Consider the following 11,758-nt stretch of genomic DNA (forward strand, 5'->3'; position numbering starts at 1 on the left):
CAGCCCCAGCACCGCGCAGACCTCACGCAGCCCCAGCACCGCGCAGACCTCACGCAGCCCCAGCACCGCGCAGACCTCACGCAGCCCAGCACCACCCAGACCTCACGCAGCCCCAGCACCGCGCAGAGCTCACGCAGCCCCAGCACCGCGCAGACCTCACGCAGCCCCAGCACCGCGCAGAGCTCACGCAGCCCCAGTACTGTGCAGACCTCACGCAGCCCCAGCACCGCGCAGACCTCACACAGCCCCAGCACCGCGCAGAGCTCACGCAGCCCCAGCACCACCCAGAGCTCACGCAGCCCCAGCACCACGCAGACCTCACGCAGCCCCAGCACCGCGCAGAGCTCACGCAGCCCCAGCACCACCCAGAGCTCACGCAGCCCCAGTACTGCGCAGAGCTCACGCAGTCCCAGCACCGCGCAGAGCTCACGCAGCCCCAGCACCACCCAGACCTCATGCAGCCCCAGCACCGCGCAGAGCTCACGCAGCCCCAGCACCACCCAGACCTCACGCAGCCCCAGTACTGCGCAGACCTCACGCAGCCCCAGCACCGCGCAGACCTCACGCAGCCCCAGCACCACCCAGACCTCACGCAGCCCAGCACCACCCAGAGCTCACGCAGTCCCAGTACTGCATCAACCTCAAGCACGAGTCTACGTAGCTACCTAACAGTCACGCCATGGTCACGGGGGTGTTCTCAGTATAGCATCTATTTGAGTCTACTTGTATGAAAGTGTAACTTTTCTTTACAAGATTCTCATCAGCAGGACACATTAAAATCAGTGTGTGGGGGCTGGGAAGGTGGCTCAGTGGTAGAGCGCTTGCCTTGCATGCCTGAGGCCCTGGGTTCGATTCCTCAGCACCACATAAGAAAAAAGAAAAAAGCCGGAAGTGGTGCTGTGGCTCAAGTGGTGGAGCGCTAGCCTTGAGCTGAAGAGCTGAGGGACAGCGCCCAGGCCCAGAGTTCAGGCCCCACGTCCGGACCCAAAAAAACACAAAAAAACAAAGTCAGTGTGTGGCATCATCTATTCTAAGCATGCCACTCACACGGGGCTGTTTGTCACACTGTATTAGATGAACGCTGAAAAGGTTATGTTTACGTCCTTGAAAATTTTAAATTGTCCTCCTCTGGAGGGAAAAAAAAAATCCCTCAGCTGAAGCCCATGTTTTAGCCTATGAAAAAGCAGTGCATGAGTTTCTAAGCGTTCATGCAACACTGGGACTGACGGCAGAGCACTTGGCAGCGGGGCCAGCCCCTCCAGCGCTGCACTGAGACACGGCTGCACCTCTGCTCACCAGCCAGGGGCCACACCTGATATGTGAGTCTGGCTGCTCTCCAGCTCAGGCTGACACAGCTTGCGCACAGATTCCTGAAACGTGAGCTGCTGCTCGAAGCAGGACAGCAGGTCTGCCATCTTGCTGCTGGTGTCACTGTCCTCCATGCTGGAGGGAGTGAGGGAGGGAGGGAGGAAGAAAGGGAGAGAGAAAGGAATTAAATCCTGTAACCACAAACATATAGCCAGAAACACTTGCATAGAACTTTCAGATCTGCTTCGGTAAGTCGTCTAAAAGCCAATTTTCATATTGCTTTTTAGAAGTGTAGCAATGGTTCTAAACTGAAATTTTCAGAGTAAAGCATTAGAAATTATTATCCAGAGAGAATTAAGTTTTCTAGGTTCAGGTATTGAAACCTAGTTTTAGTGTAGAGATGTTACGGGTTAGTGATAGACTTCAAGTGATTTGGAATCCTTGTATCAATAAATTCTGTATGTGGTCCTAATTCTTTCTAATCAAACAAAATAAAATATACAGAAGTTACTTAAAATACCTACTAAGGTTTTCTAGTAGATGTGCCTTATCACTTACTTTATCTTTAAAGAGGAAAATATCTAATTTGAAAAGAACTTAGGATCCACAAATCATCTACCAAAGCATGCAAACAGTTCAGAGTTCTAAAAATGAGGCGTGGCACCGCTTCCCTCCACAGCGAATACGCACTGCGTGTTTCCAGCGCTGTCGCCATCTGGAGACCGCGTGTACGTAATCTTGAACTCGATATCAGGCACCAGCTGCATAGCCCTGCGGTAGAACTTGATGGCTAAGAGAAGAAACGAGCTGTATCAGCTACACGCAACGTTCTGTCATTCACTTTACTCTGAGTATCCTTATCTGTGCTTGAATTCACTAACCTGCTTTACAAACAGCCAAATTCTCTTTTTTTTTACATGTTGCAGTAGTTCCCTGAACAAACTGATCTCCTAAACCTTACTGGTCAGAAAGGAACTGTATTAGTTCTTAAAGCTAAAATGGTTAGCTCTGAGTCTAAAAATGCAATTGTTTTAGCCACAATAAAACACTTATAAGTAAATTTTCTTTCTAGACAAAGTTGAAGAAAATTAGATCCTTCCAATGGAAAGAATATAATGAAGATTTTGGATTTCATACTTCAAATTCAATTTCCTTTAGCCAAGGTACTTTTTTTCTTTTTGGGGGGTTGTGGGGCTTGAACTCAGGACCTGGGCACTGTTCCTGACCTCTTTTGCTCAAGGCTAGCACTCTACCACTTTAAGCCACAGTGCCGCTTCTGATTTTTGAGTGATTAATTGGACTTTTCTGTTCAGGCTGGCTTCAAACCTCAATCTTCAGATCTCAGCCTCCTGAGTAGCTAGAATAACAGGTGAGCCACTGGCACCCATGCCAAGCTCCTCTTATTTAGCTAAAAACCTTTAAATGTAATTCTTTTGTCAGCTGACTTGTAGTTGTAATATCCAATAACTTCCCTGGACAGAGACTGTGGAACCCAGGGCTATAAAGCTGGCCAGGGCTCTTCCCACTTGCATGACATATTCTGCCACATTCTAATATTCTACATGAATTACCATATATTAAGTAGAGCTCAGACACTTACACACTAATGAAGACCATGTCAGAACTTGACCAATTGAACCCTTTTAAATGACTTCTTTTTCCTATTTTCCAATGATTCAAGAATAAGCGTTTTTCATGGCCCAATTATTACTTTTTTTTAATGGTGGTAATAGGATGTGAGCTCAGGGCTTTGCACTTGCTAAGCAGGTACTCTACCACTTGAGACATACCTCCAACCTTTTTTTTTTTTTTTGCTGGCATTGGGATTTAAACTTGGGGCCTTGCTTGGCTAACACTCTACCATTTGAGCCATGCCTCCTGCCTGGCTTCAAACTTCAGGTCTCTCAGGCTCCTGAGTAGCTAGGGTTATAGACAGGGGTGAGCTGCTGGGCCAGGAAGCTATCGTTTTGTCCAGGCGGGCTTGCATCTCCATGCCCCTATTTATACTTCCTCCACGGGGTCAGGGGAGCCTCACATGTATGCTCAGGCTTGCCTTGAACTGAGATTCTACCAATCTCAGCCTCTGAAGTAGCTAGGAATGTAAGTATGAGCCACCTGCCAGCTCCCAGTTATTATCTTTAATATAAAAAGTCCTCATGTGGAAAACAGTCAATCTAACAGCTGTTAAGTGAGCATCTTCTTTCTCCTTTTTCCCTCAGAATTAGAGACTGAATCCAGGGCACTGCAGGTGCTCCATCATTGAGCAATATCCCTACCCATCTTCATTTCTTAGAGTTATTAAGAGAGACCATTAGCTGGGTACCAGTGGCTCATGCCTATTAATTCTATTATTCAGGAGGCTGATACAGAAGACTGTGGTTTGAGCCAGCCTGGGCAGAAAAGTCCATGGTTCTCCATGTCCAAAAAGATGGACTGGAGGCATGGCTCAAGCAGTAGAGTACCAGCTGCAAGCAAGCACGCTGAGTGAGTGCAAAGGCCTGAGTTCAAGCCTCAGTACTAGCCAGAAAGAAAAAAAAGAACCGTGAAGCATATTCCTTTGATAAAATGTTTCCTTCCTAAGAAAAGAGCACAGTCATTTTAAAATGAATTTAAACTGAAGTCATTTTAAAATGAATTTTATTAACACTAAAAATGCACAAAAATCAATATCTTCTGAAGGTGAGTCATGTACACATACTCATCTTTATTTAAAAACTGACTTCAGAATATGGAGGCTGAAGTTATCCTAAATAAGTCTCAGTACAGAGAGCGGGCACCGTCGGGGTGGCGGATGGCCTACGCACACCAGAGGGTTACCTTCATAGAGGGCTCCGTTTTGTTCCTCCTCTACTGCCTTCAGGAAGAGTTCTCTCGCCTATGGAAGGACAAGAACAAAAGAAAATAAACTGGAAATCTGTACTACAACGAGCACAAAGAGCAGAGCCTTTCCCACACCTGGTGCTGGCTGCTCACTATCCAGACAAGACTCACTGTGACCTAAACCTCAGCCCACGCCTCACCTGAGTGGTAACACAGGGGTTGTGCAGTAAAGGTAAGACGTGAAACCTAAAAATGTTTAGAGGAAAACCTTGAGACCTACGACTACCATACCCATAGAAGAGAGAGGAGTGAGCTGACCTCATTAGAGCTTTGCTCTGCCAAACAACATGGGCCACCAGCTGGGAGAAAATGTCTACAGGTCACATAGTCAACAAAGCACTGTTCTAGCACACTTAAAAAGTGTGCAAATGCTGGGTACTGGGGGCTCACACCTATAATCCTAGCTACTCAGGAGGCTGAGCTCTGAGGATCATGGTTCAAAAGCCAGCCTGAGCAGGAAAAGACCTCATGAGACTCTCATCTCCATTTAACCACCAAAAAGCTGGAGTGGAGAGGTAGCTCAAGTGGTAGAGCACCAGCTTTGTCTCACTATCTGTCCTGGAACTTCCAGTCCTCCTGCCTCAGCCTCCTGAGTGCTGTGGTTATGGGCCTGCCCTACCACTCCTGGCTGAGGAAAAGCTCTTCTATTATATGTGTTACGAGTTCAGGCATGACAGATAATGACCTCGCTACATCAGTGAACATTCCTATGTGCTAAAAACGTAACTTGTTAGAACCTCTTCAATACTTAACTTTTCTTCCTTTGCCAGTTCTTGTTTCCCTTTGGTGTCTGCCGCTGCTTTTAGCAGTGCACCTCTTGCTGCTCTGCAAGGCTGAGCTTCCAAGCCGCTCGACCCCACTCCCGGGGCAAGCTCAAACATCCACTGAGCCCGGAACATCTGCAGCTGCGCCTAGGAGGATACAAGTGTTTCAGGATGTAGCAGGAAGGGGGCTAGCCTGGGACAATCTGTGAACATGCCTGGTATCTACTTCTGGGCCTCTTCTTTTTGTTCTGAGACCACACAATAAATACCCACTAAACATTATGTCTTATGGTAATTTTCAAAGCCAAGCACCAGTGTACTCCTGTAGTCTTCATTACTTGAGATCAGGAGGATAACAGTTGCAGGCTAGTCTGGGCAAAAAAGTTAGAGATCTCCCATAACCCACAGCAGGGTACAGTGCTAATGTCTTTAATCCTAACAACGGGAAGTCTGGAGCAGGAAGAACTGATCTCAGATACACACCTGCACAGGAATCAAAATCCTCAAAACTAACTGGTGAGAAACAGGGCTGGAATGTGGCCCAAGTGGTAAAGCGTCAGCCCAGCAAGGCAAGCCTTGGGTTTAACTCAGGCCTGTTAAATTTTTAAACCTGCTTAAAACTTAAAAATTGTACCACAGCAACAGCATACCAATGTAGGAAACCCACATTTTAATTAGAATTGAAAATGACTTAGGGACTGAGCTTATGAGCTTCCAATAATCTGTGTGTTAATATCATCTGATGGACAGCAGTGAGAGCAAAACCCTTCTCATAAATATTCCGTACTGTACCAGAGACATTTTTACAGAAAAAGCTTCACATGCTTTAAAAACAAACAAACAAAACCCCAAAGGTACCCATGATGTGGTAGGCTGTGGGGAAGAACTGCCCCCAGCCCTTTGGGAATGGACCTGGCGATCCCAGTCCCCACCCAGTGGCCAAGGAGAGGCCAGCTGGGAAAGTGCATCCTGCAGACCGCAGCAGACCCCACTCCCCTCGTCCATCTAGAGAAACCTCCGCCAGGCAGCCCCACCTGCCTCCCTCCTAAAGGCCGGGCTACACTGTGCAAGTGACTGCCGGTCTCCTTTTCTTTGAAGGTAGAAAATACCCAGCTCAGGTTTTCCTCATATTCTTTACACTGCCTCGATTCCCACATGTACTTCTCTCGTGCACTTGCTCATCTCTGACTTAAGGTCTTCGGGACACACACACACAGTCTAAAAGCTTGTCAGCTTACTATCAGTTCATTCAGGGAAGTTTTCCTATCTTAATGCACAAAGATTCACTTCATCCTTTTTTGTGGCTGCAGTGTATTTTGCTGCATGAAGGCAATCTTCCTTAACACACCATCAGATTTTATGTTTTGTTGTTGTTGTTGGTCGTGGGTCTTGAACTCTGGGACTGGGCACTGTTCCTCAGCTCTTCAGCTCAAGGCGAGCACTCTACCACTTGAGCCACAGCACCACTTCTGGTTTTCTGGTGGTTAATTGGAGATAAGAGTCTCATGGACTTTCTTGCCTGGGCTGGCTTTGAACTGTAATCTTCAGATCTCAGCCTCCTGTACAGGCATGAGCCACTGGTGCCCAGCTACATTTACGCTTTTCTATGCAAGCACATGATGGTACAACAAACATCTATGCTAAGGCTTATCTGCACACTTTACACTTCCTTAGGTCCACCCTGGAGAAGAACTGATTAGGACATCTGCTTTGTATTTAGCCCATCTGCCCTTCTGAAAAGCTGTGGACATTCACAATTGCCTCCTTCCCCTCCCCCCCCCATGGCAAGAGACATTATTCGCCAAACGGACTAAATTATTAACGAAGCTAATTATATACTTTCCATTAGCCATCCACTTCCATCTTTCTAGCCTGTGTTCCTCTAATTTACAAGTGCTCTACCTAAGGATAGCAGGTCTGCCTACATAGTAAACTTGTTCTATTTCTTTTAGCTTGAGTTATGATGCCTTTTGTAATACTGAGGCTTTAAACTTTTAAGTGGCCACATGTGCCAATGTTTTTCTTAAAGGTGATGAGCTTAAGTCTGCTAAGGCTTATTTTGAGTAATTCTTACCTACACAGTTACATAGCAACAATTACTGATACCTTTTCACTAAAGAAGTCTGTCACATATTTTAAGTATGCTATAAAGCACGGAAAATCCTGTTACACTGAGTACAAACAAGAACCTGTGGCCCACCACCGCCACCGCCCAGTTCCGCTCTGAGTCCAGCCTGGGCCTGGGAGAGAGGACTGTGTGCATCATGGTGCGTACCTGCAGGTCTGATTCAGCAGGACTCTCGTTTTCCCCGTCTCCGGCTCTGACATCGTCAGAATGACAATCCTCCTCAGCTTCTGCCTGAGGGAAAACCAAAATAACATGAAGGATGTGTGAACACCAGCCTCCCTCATCTGTCCTCACTTCTTCTACCTCAACATCAAGTTCAGCTGTGGAGCCCACCAAACCACCAGAGCGGGGGCAAAAGAAACGAGCCTGGAAAGCACATCCGTGCTTCAAACGAGAGCTCCGTCACTGTGAACCTTTGTCCATCTCCAAACTATCCTAGTTCTAAATGAAGTAATCCAAGTCCTTCTTTCCCCAGTGGCCGGACAAGACAGATGTCCTGGGTGATGCTGGTTCCTTCCGACAATCCATGGAAAACTACTTTCTTTTAGAAAAACAAAACGAAACAAAATCAAGCATTTTGGTTTTTCTTCTTGGTTCTACAAAACCAAGTGGAAGTTTTCAGTTTTTTGTTTTTGCTGATCTTGAGGCTTCACCTCAGGGCCTGGGTACCATCCCTGAGCTCTTGATCACTCAAGGCTAGAACTCTACCACTTGAGCCACAGCTCCACTTCCAGGCTTTTAGTGGTTAGTTGGAGGTAAGAGTGTCATTGGCTTTCCTGCCTGCGCTGGCTTTGAACCACAATCCTCAGATCTCCACTTCCTGAATAACTAGGATTACCAGGCATGAGCCATCAGTGTTTGGCAAAACCAAATGTATTTTAACTTTTTTGTCAGTTGTGGGGCCTGAACTGTGGGCCTGGGTGCTGTCCCTCAGCTCTTCAGCTCAAGGCTTGTATACTACTTGAGCCACAGTGCCACTTCTGACTTTTTCTGCTTATGTGGTGCTGAGGAATGGAACCCAGGGCCTCATGCATGCAAGGCAAGCAGTCTACCAATAAGCCACCTTCCCAGCCCTATTTTAACTTTTTATGAGAAAATTTATTCAACAGTAAAGACAACAATAATTAATCCTCAAGTAATCATGGCTCACTTTCAATAATTATCAACAACTCAATATCAAATATGAACTTTCAGTATTCATAGTTCTGAGGATGTAAAATGTACACATTTAAGTCTGTGATATCAAGGTTTAAATAAGGCTCACTACTGCAGTTGGTTGAAATTTCTCGATTCTTTTCTCATCTTCTCCTGGCCCCGCCCATTTCTTGTAGCTTCTGATGAGCTTGGAGACCTCTCTGTAGAGCTTAGATGTTGCTGAGGTGTCACTAAACATGACCCTTTATCCTTCTACTCATGTGAATTGTGGCTGGCTCAAGCAGGCTTGACTAGATTCTCATAAGAGGTTTCTTGCATTCCCAAGACTGCCTTGTGGGTGATGTGTTTTAGAGGAGGAAAGGAAGGAAATGCAGTTGGCCAAGTGCTACTGCCATTCCAAACACAATCAGCTCAGGCCAACTAAGAAAAAGAGAGAACTCCAACATTTATATCCACAAACTCCAGACTATTATATTGTTTTATGCCAATGACACAAAGTTGCTTCTTTGTAGATATCTTCTTCAAAGGGAACTTGAGTGACACCTATCAGACAAAACTGATTCGTATTGTCCCTGAGCTTTTTTTGCTCAAGGTTAGCACTCTACCACTTTGAGCCACAGTGCCACTTCTGGTTTTCTGGTGGTTTATTGGAGATAAAGAGTCTCACGGACTGTTCTGCCTGGGCTGACTTTGAATCGTGATCCTCAGATCTCAGCCTCTTGAATAGCCAGGATTATAGGTGTGAGCCACTGTGCCCAGCTACTTTATTTTTTTTAATAGTGTGAAATGAACAACTTTTCCAAGCTCCAGTTTAAAATGCTTCCCAAGGTAACTGAGAACAACTCTGCTGGAGAAATTAATTTGAGTGGTATAGAGCTCAGCAATATTTATTTTGTGGATTATATAAATGATTACCATGAAAGATGGCCCTTCTTTTATGTAACTGACACACTAGTGAACACGTTCTATCAGAACTTCTGTTTTTCAATAGGAAAGTCATTAGCAAAGTACTATAGCTGGGAGTGCTTTTTATCAAAAGACATCTTTGTTTAATTTGTTTTATAAATCCCATCTCAACACACTGGAGTGCTCTGCAGTGGAATAAGGCTGGCCTGGATGACTGAATGTGACCGTGGGCTAACGAAGGTCTGATTCCAAGTCCCTCTACTTATCCTTCCACGACTCCTGCCTCTCCCGGAGACGGAAGCTTGCCTCAGTTCCTCCGTTTGCTAATACATTATTAGGAAACAGAGCCTGCTCAGCGCTCGGTGTGATGAGTTCTATACAAAAATGGGGCAATCAGGGAAATGACCTTGATGCTCAGCTAGTGGTAACAATAAAACCAACTTCATCCATTCCAAAGGCAGTAGGGTTTCACAAGGCAAATTGAAGCTATTGCCTCATTCCAGGGGGTAGAAATGCTTCTAGAACCATAGATAAAACAGATTAACCAGTATTCTTACACAGCATTACAGTGCAATGCTGCCAGCCTTATCTCTGGCAGCCAGGCCACAGGAGGGGTGCCCGCAATACTCCACTAGTTACAGCAGGGCATAATGCTGGGCACACTAGAAAGGGTGGATCAGGAAGGAAATTAATAAAGCAGCAGCTGCTCCCACATGGTAATGGATGGGCCCCAGGCTGGTGCTCCTGGGAGGTGGTGGAGCTCTGGGAAGTCCTCAGGTCCTAAGGGTAGGCCGTGGTACCCTCCTCTTCCGCCCGTTCTGGCGCTCACTCCAGCCATCACGTAATGTTTTGTCAGAGGCCCGGAGAGGCTCCTCTAGGACCCTTGAGCATGAAGATGCCTCCTCCTTTGTAAGTCAGTTCTCTCAGGGCTTTTCTGGTAGGAACACAGGCAGGTACGTGGCATGTTTGCCTCCCACTGAGATGTCCCCTTGCTTTCTCACTAAGTCTGACTTCTCACTGTAAACTTCAAGTCTGACAGGTGGGAAGGGATAGTACTGTAGGGTTTTCTCCTAGTAATCTAGCCTCCTGACTCCTGGTGACCAGTCAGATTGAGCTGCTCTCTCTACTTGGAATCTTCCTCCTCATTTTGGCTACTTGTCCTCAACCTTTACCATCCAGGTGTGGGCTCACTGAGCACCCACGCCGTCTTTTGCTTTGTGTCTCCTAACTCTGTGCTGAGATAATTTGTTTCCTCCGCTGAAGACAGTGAACACACCTTGCTCATCTTTGTAACCTTAAGATCAAAACACTGGTTGATTTTCAGGAAAGGCTTTGGCTCTCTCCTCTTTAAGAAAGACATCTGTATAAAGATGGTAATCTCTAAAGTACCTTTTCAGCCGATGTAACATTCTTGATCGCAAACAACCTTCTGGTTTGTTCAGGCTGAAGATGTAGCATTGGACCAAAGTCTAACCTATGCCAGGCCAGTCTTGGTGCTCAAAAGTGTGGCTGAGTAAACAGAATGTACTGCAGACCCCAAGGTCAAGGATGGAAATGGGAAATCTGTAACAAGATGCCTTCCTCCCTGGCTAAGCTCTGGTCCACTAGTACCTTGATTCTGACACAAAAACAAGAACTGGTGTTGACTGAGCGTAGCCAGCTTCAGCATCACGGGCGCCAGAGGTTTCCGATTTCTATGACTGAGCCTGACCGGAGTGTCACCTTTCCCTCAGGCAGCTGTCTTCTTCCAGTCACTTTGGTTTCACCGGTGGGATTAGGGAAAGGGAAAGGTTAAGCACTTAATCCTCACCAGAAAATGACTCCAGAAAGTCTGGAAGAGTCAACCAGTGCCTTTTCTTTCCTCCAGATTAGCTATACAAAATAAAACCATTCTGTCACTGTACTTTATATTAAAAAAAAAAAAAAAAGATGGGGGAGAGGGCTGGGCACCAGCCCATGCCTGCAATCCTTGGGACGCTGGAGGCTGAGATCTGAGGGCTGCAGTTCAAAGCCAGCCGGGACGGGAAACTCTATGTGACTCTTACCTCCCATTCACCACCACAAAGGAGGAAGAGGAGGTGTAGCTCAAATGCACTGGCCTTGAGTGAAAAATCTAAAGGGACACAGCCCAGGCCCTGAGTTCAGGCCCCAGGACTGGCACAAAGGCACCCTCTAGCAAAAAGCATGAGGGGGAGAGGTGTGCGTGGTGGTGTGACGGATGGAACCTTTCTACCCGGCACAAGTAAGCACGAGGACAGGGATCTTTGGGCACATTCAGGTCCCTGGCGCCGGGGTCCGCTCCGGACTTGGCTCGTCCTGCCATCCGGATGGCCGAGAAGGGGCGGTGGAGGCCGTGAGGACACCAGGGTCCGGGCCCGGAGGCCGACGGGCCGCCAAGGACGGGGCGCCCGCGGGCAGGAGCCTGGGTAACTCCTGGAGGCCGGCCTGGCTCGGCCTCTCTCTCCGGGGCGCGGGCAACAAGTGTCCGGGCGGCCAGGGCTCCCCGAACGCGGGTGCGCACGCAGCCCACGCTCGGCACCCTCGGTGCGCCCCCAGGGGGAGGCTTCCTCCGCGGCCCTGAGGACCCGGCCTCGCGTGGGGCCAGCGGGGGAGCAGC

At 47.5% G+C, this 11,758-nt stretch overlaps 1 protein-coding gene across 1 annotated transcript in view; it reads right to left on the reverse strand.

The window, feature by feature from the left end:
• The window catches only part of Fbxo9 (F-box protein 9), a 14,686-nt gene extending 7,360 nt beyond the window's left edge, over nucleotides 1-7,326 (reverse strand). Inside the window, exons 1-5 of the mRNA XM_013019234.1 lie at nucleotides 7,228-7,326; nucleotides 4,941-5,099; nucleotides 4,126-4,183; nucleotides 1,999-2,098; nucleotides 1,313-1,443 (exon numbers count right to left, since the gene is read on the reverse strand). Coding sequence (XP_012874688.1) covers nucleotides 1,313-1,443; nucleotides 1,999-2,098; nucleotides 4,126-4,183; nucleotides 4,941-5,087 — 436 coding nt within the window. The 5' untranslated portion in view covers nucleotides 5,088-5,099; nucleotides 7,228-7,326. The remainder of the gene's footprint in view (nucleotides 1-1,312; nucleotides 1,444-1,998; nucleotides 2,099-4,125; nucleotides 4,184-4,940; nucleotides 5,100-7,227) is intronic.
• Between the last annotated feature and the right edge of the window lie 4,432 nt (nucleotides 7,327-11,758).

The sequence above is a fragment of the Dipodomys ordii genome, unplaced genomic scaffold (genome assembly GCF_000151885.1).
Source record: "Dipodomys ordii isolate 6190 unplaced genomic scaffold, Dord_2.0 Scaffold44, whole genome shotgun sequence".
NCBI classification, from domain to species: domain Eukaryota; kingdom Metazoa; phylum Chordata; class Mammalia; order Rodentia; family Heteromyidae; genus Dipodomys; species Dipodomys ordii.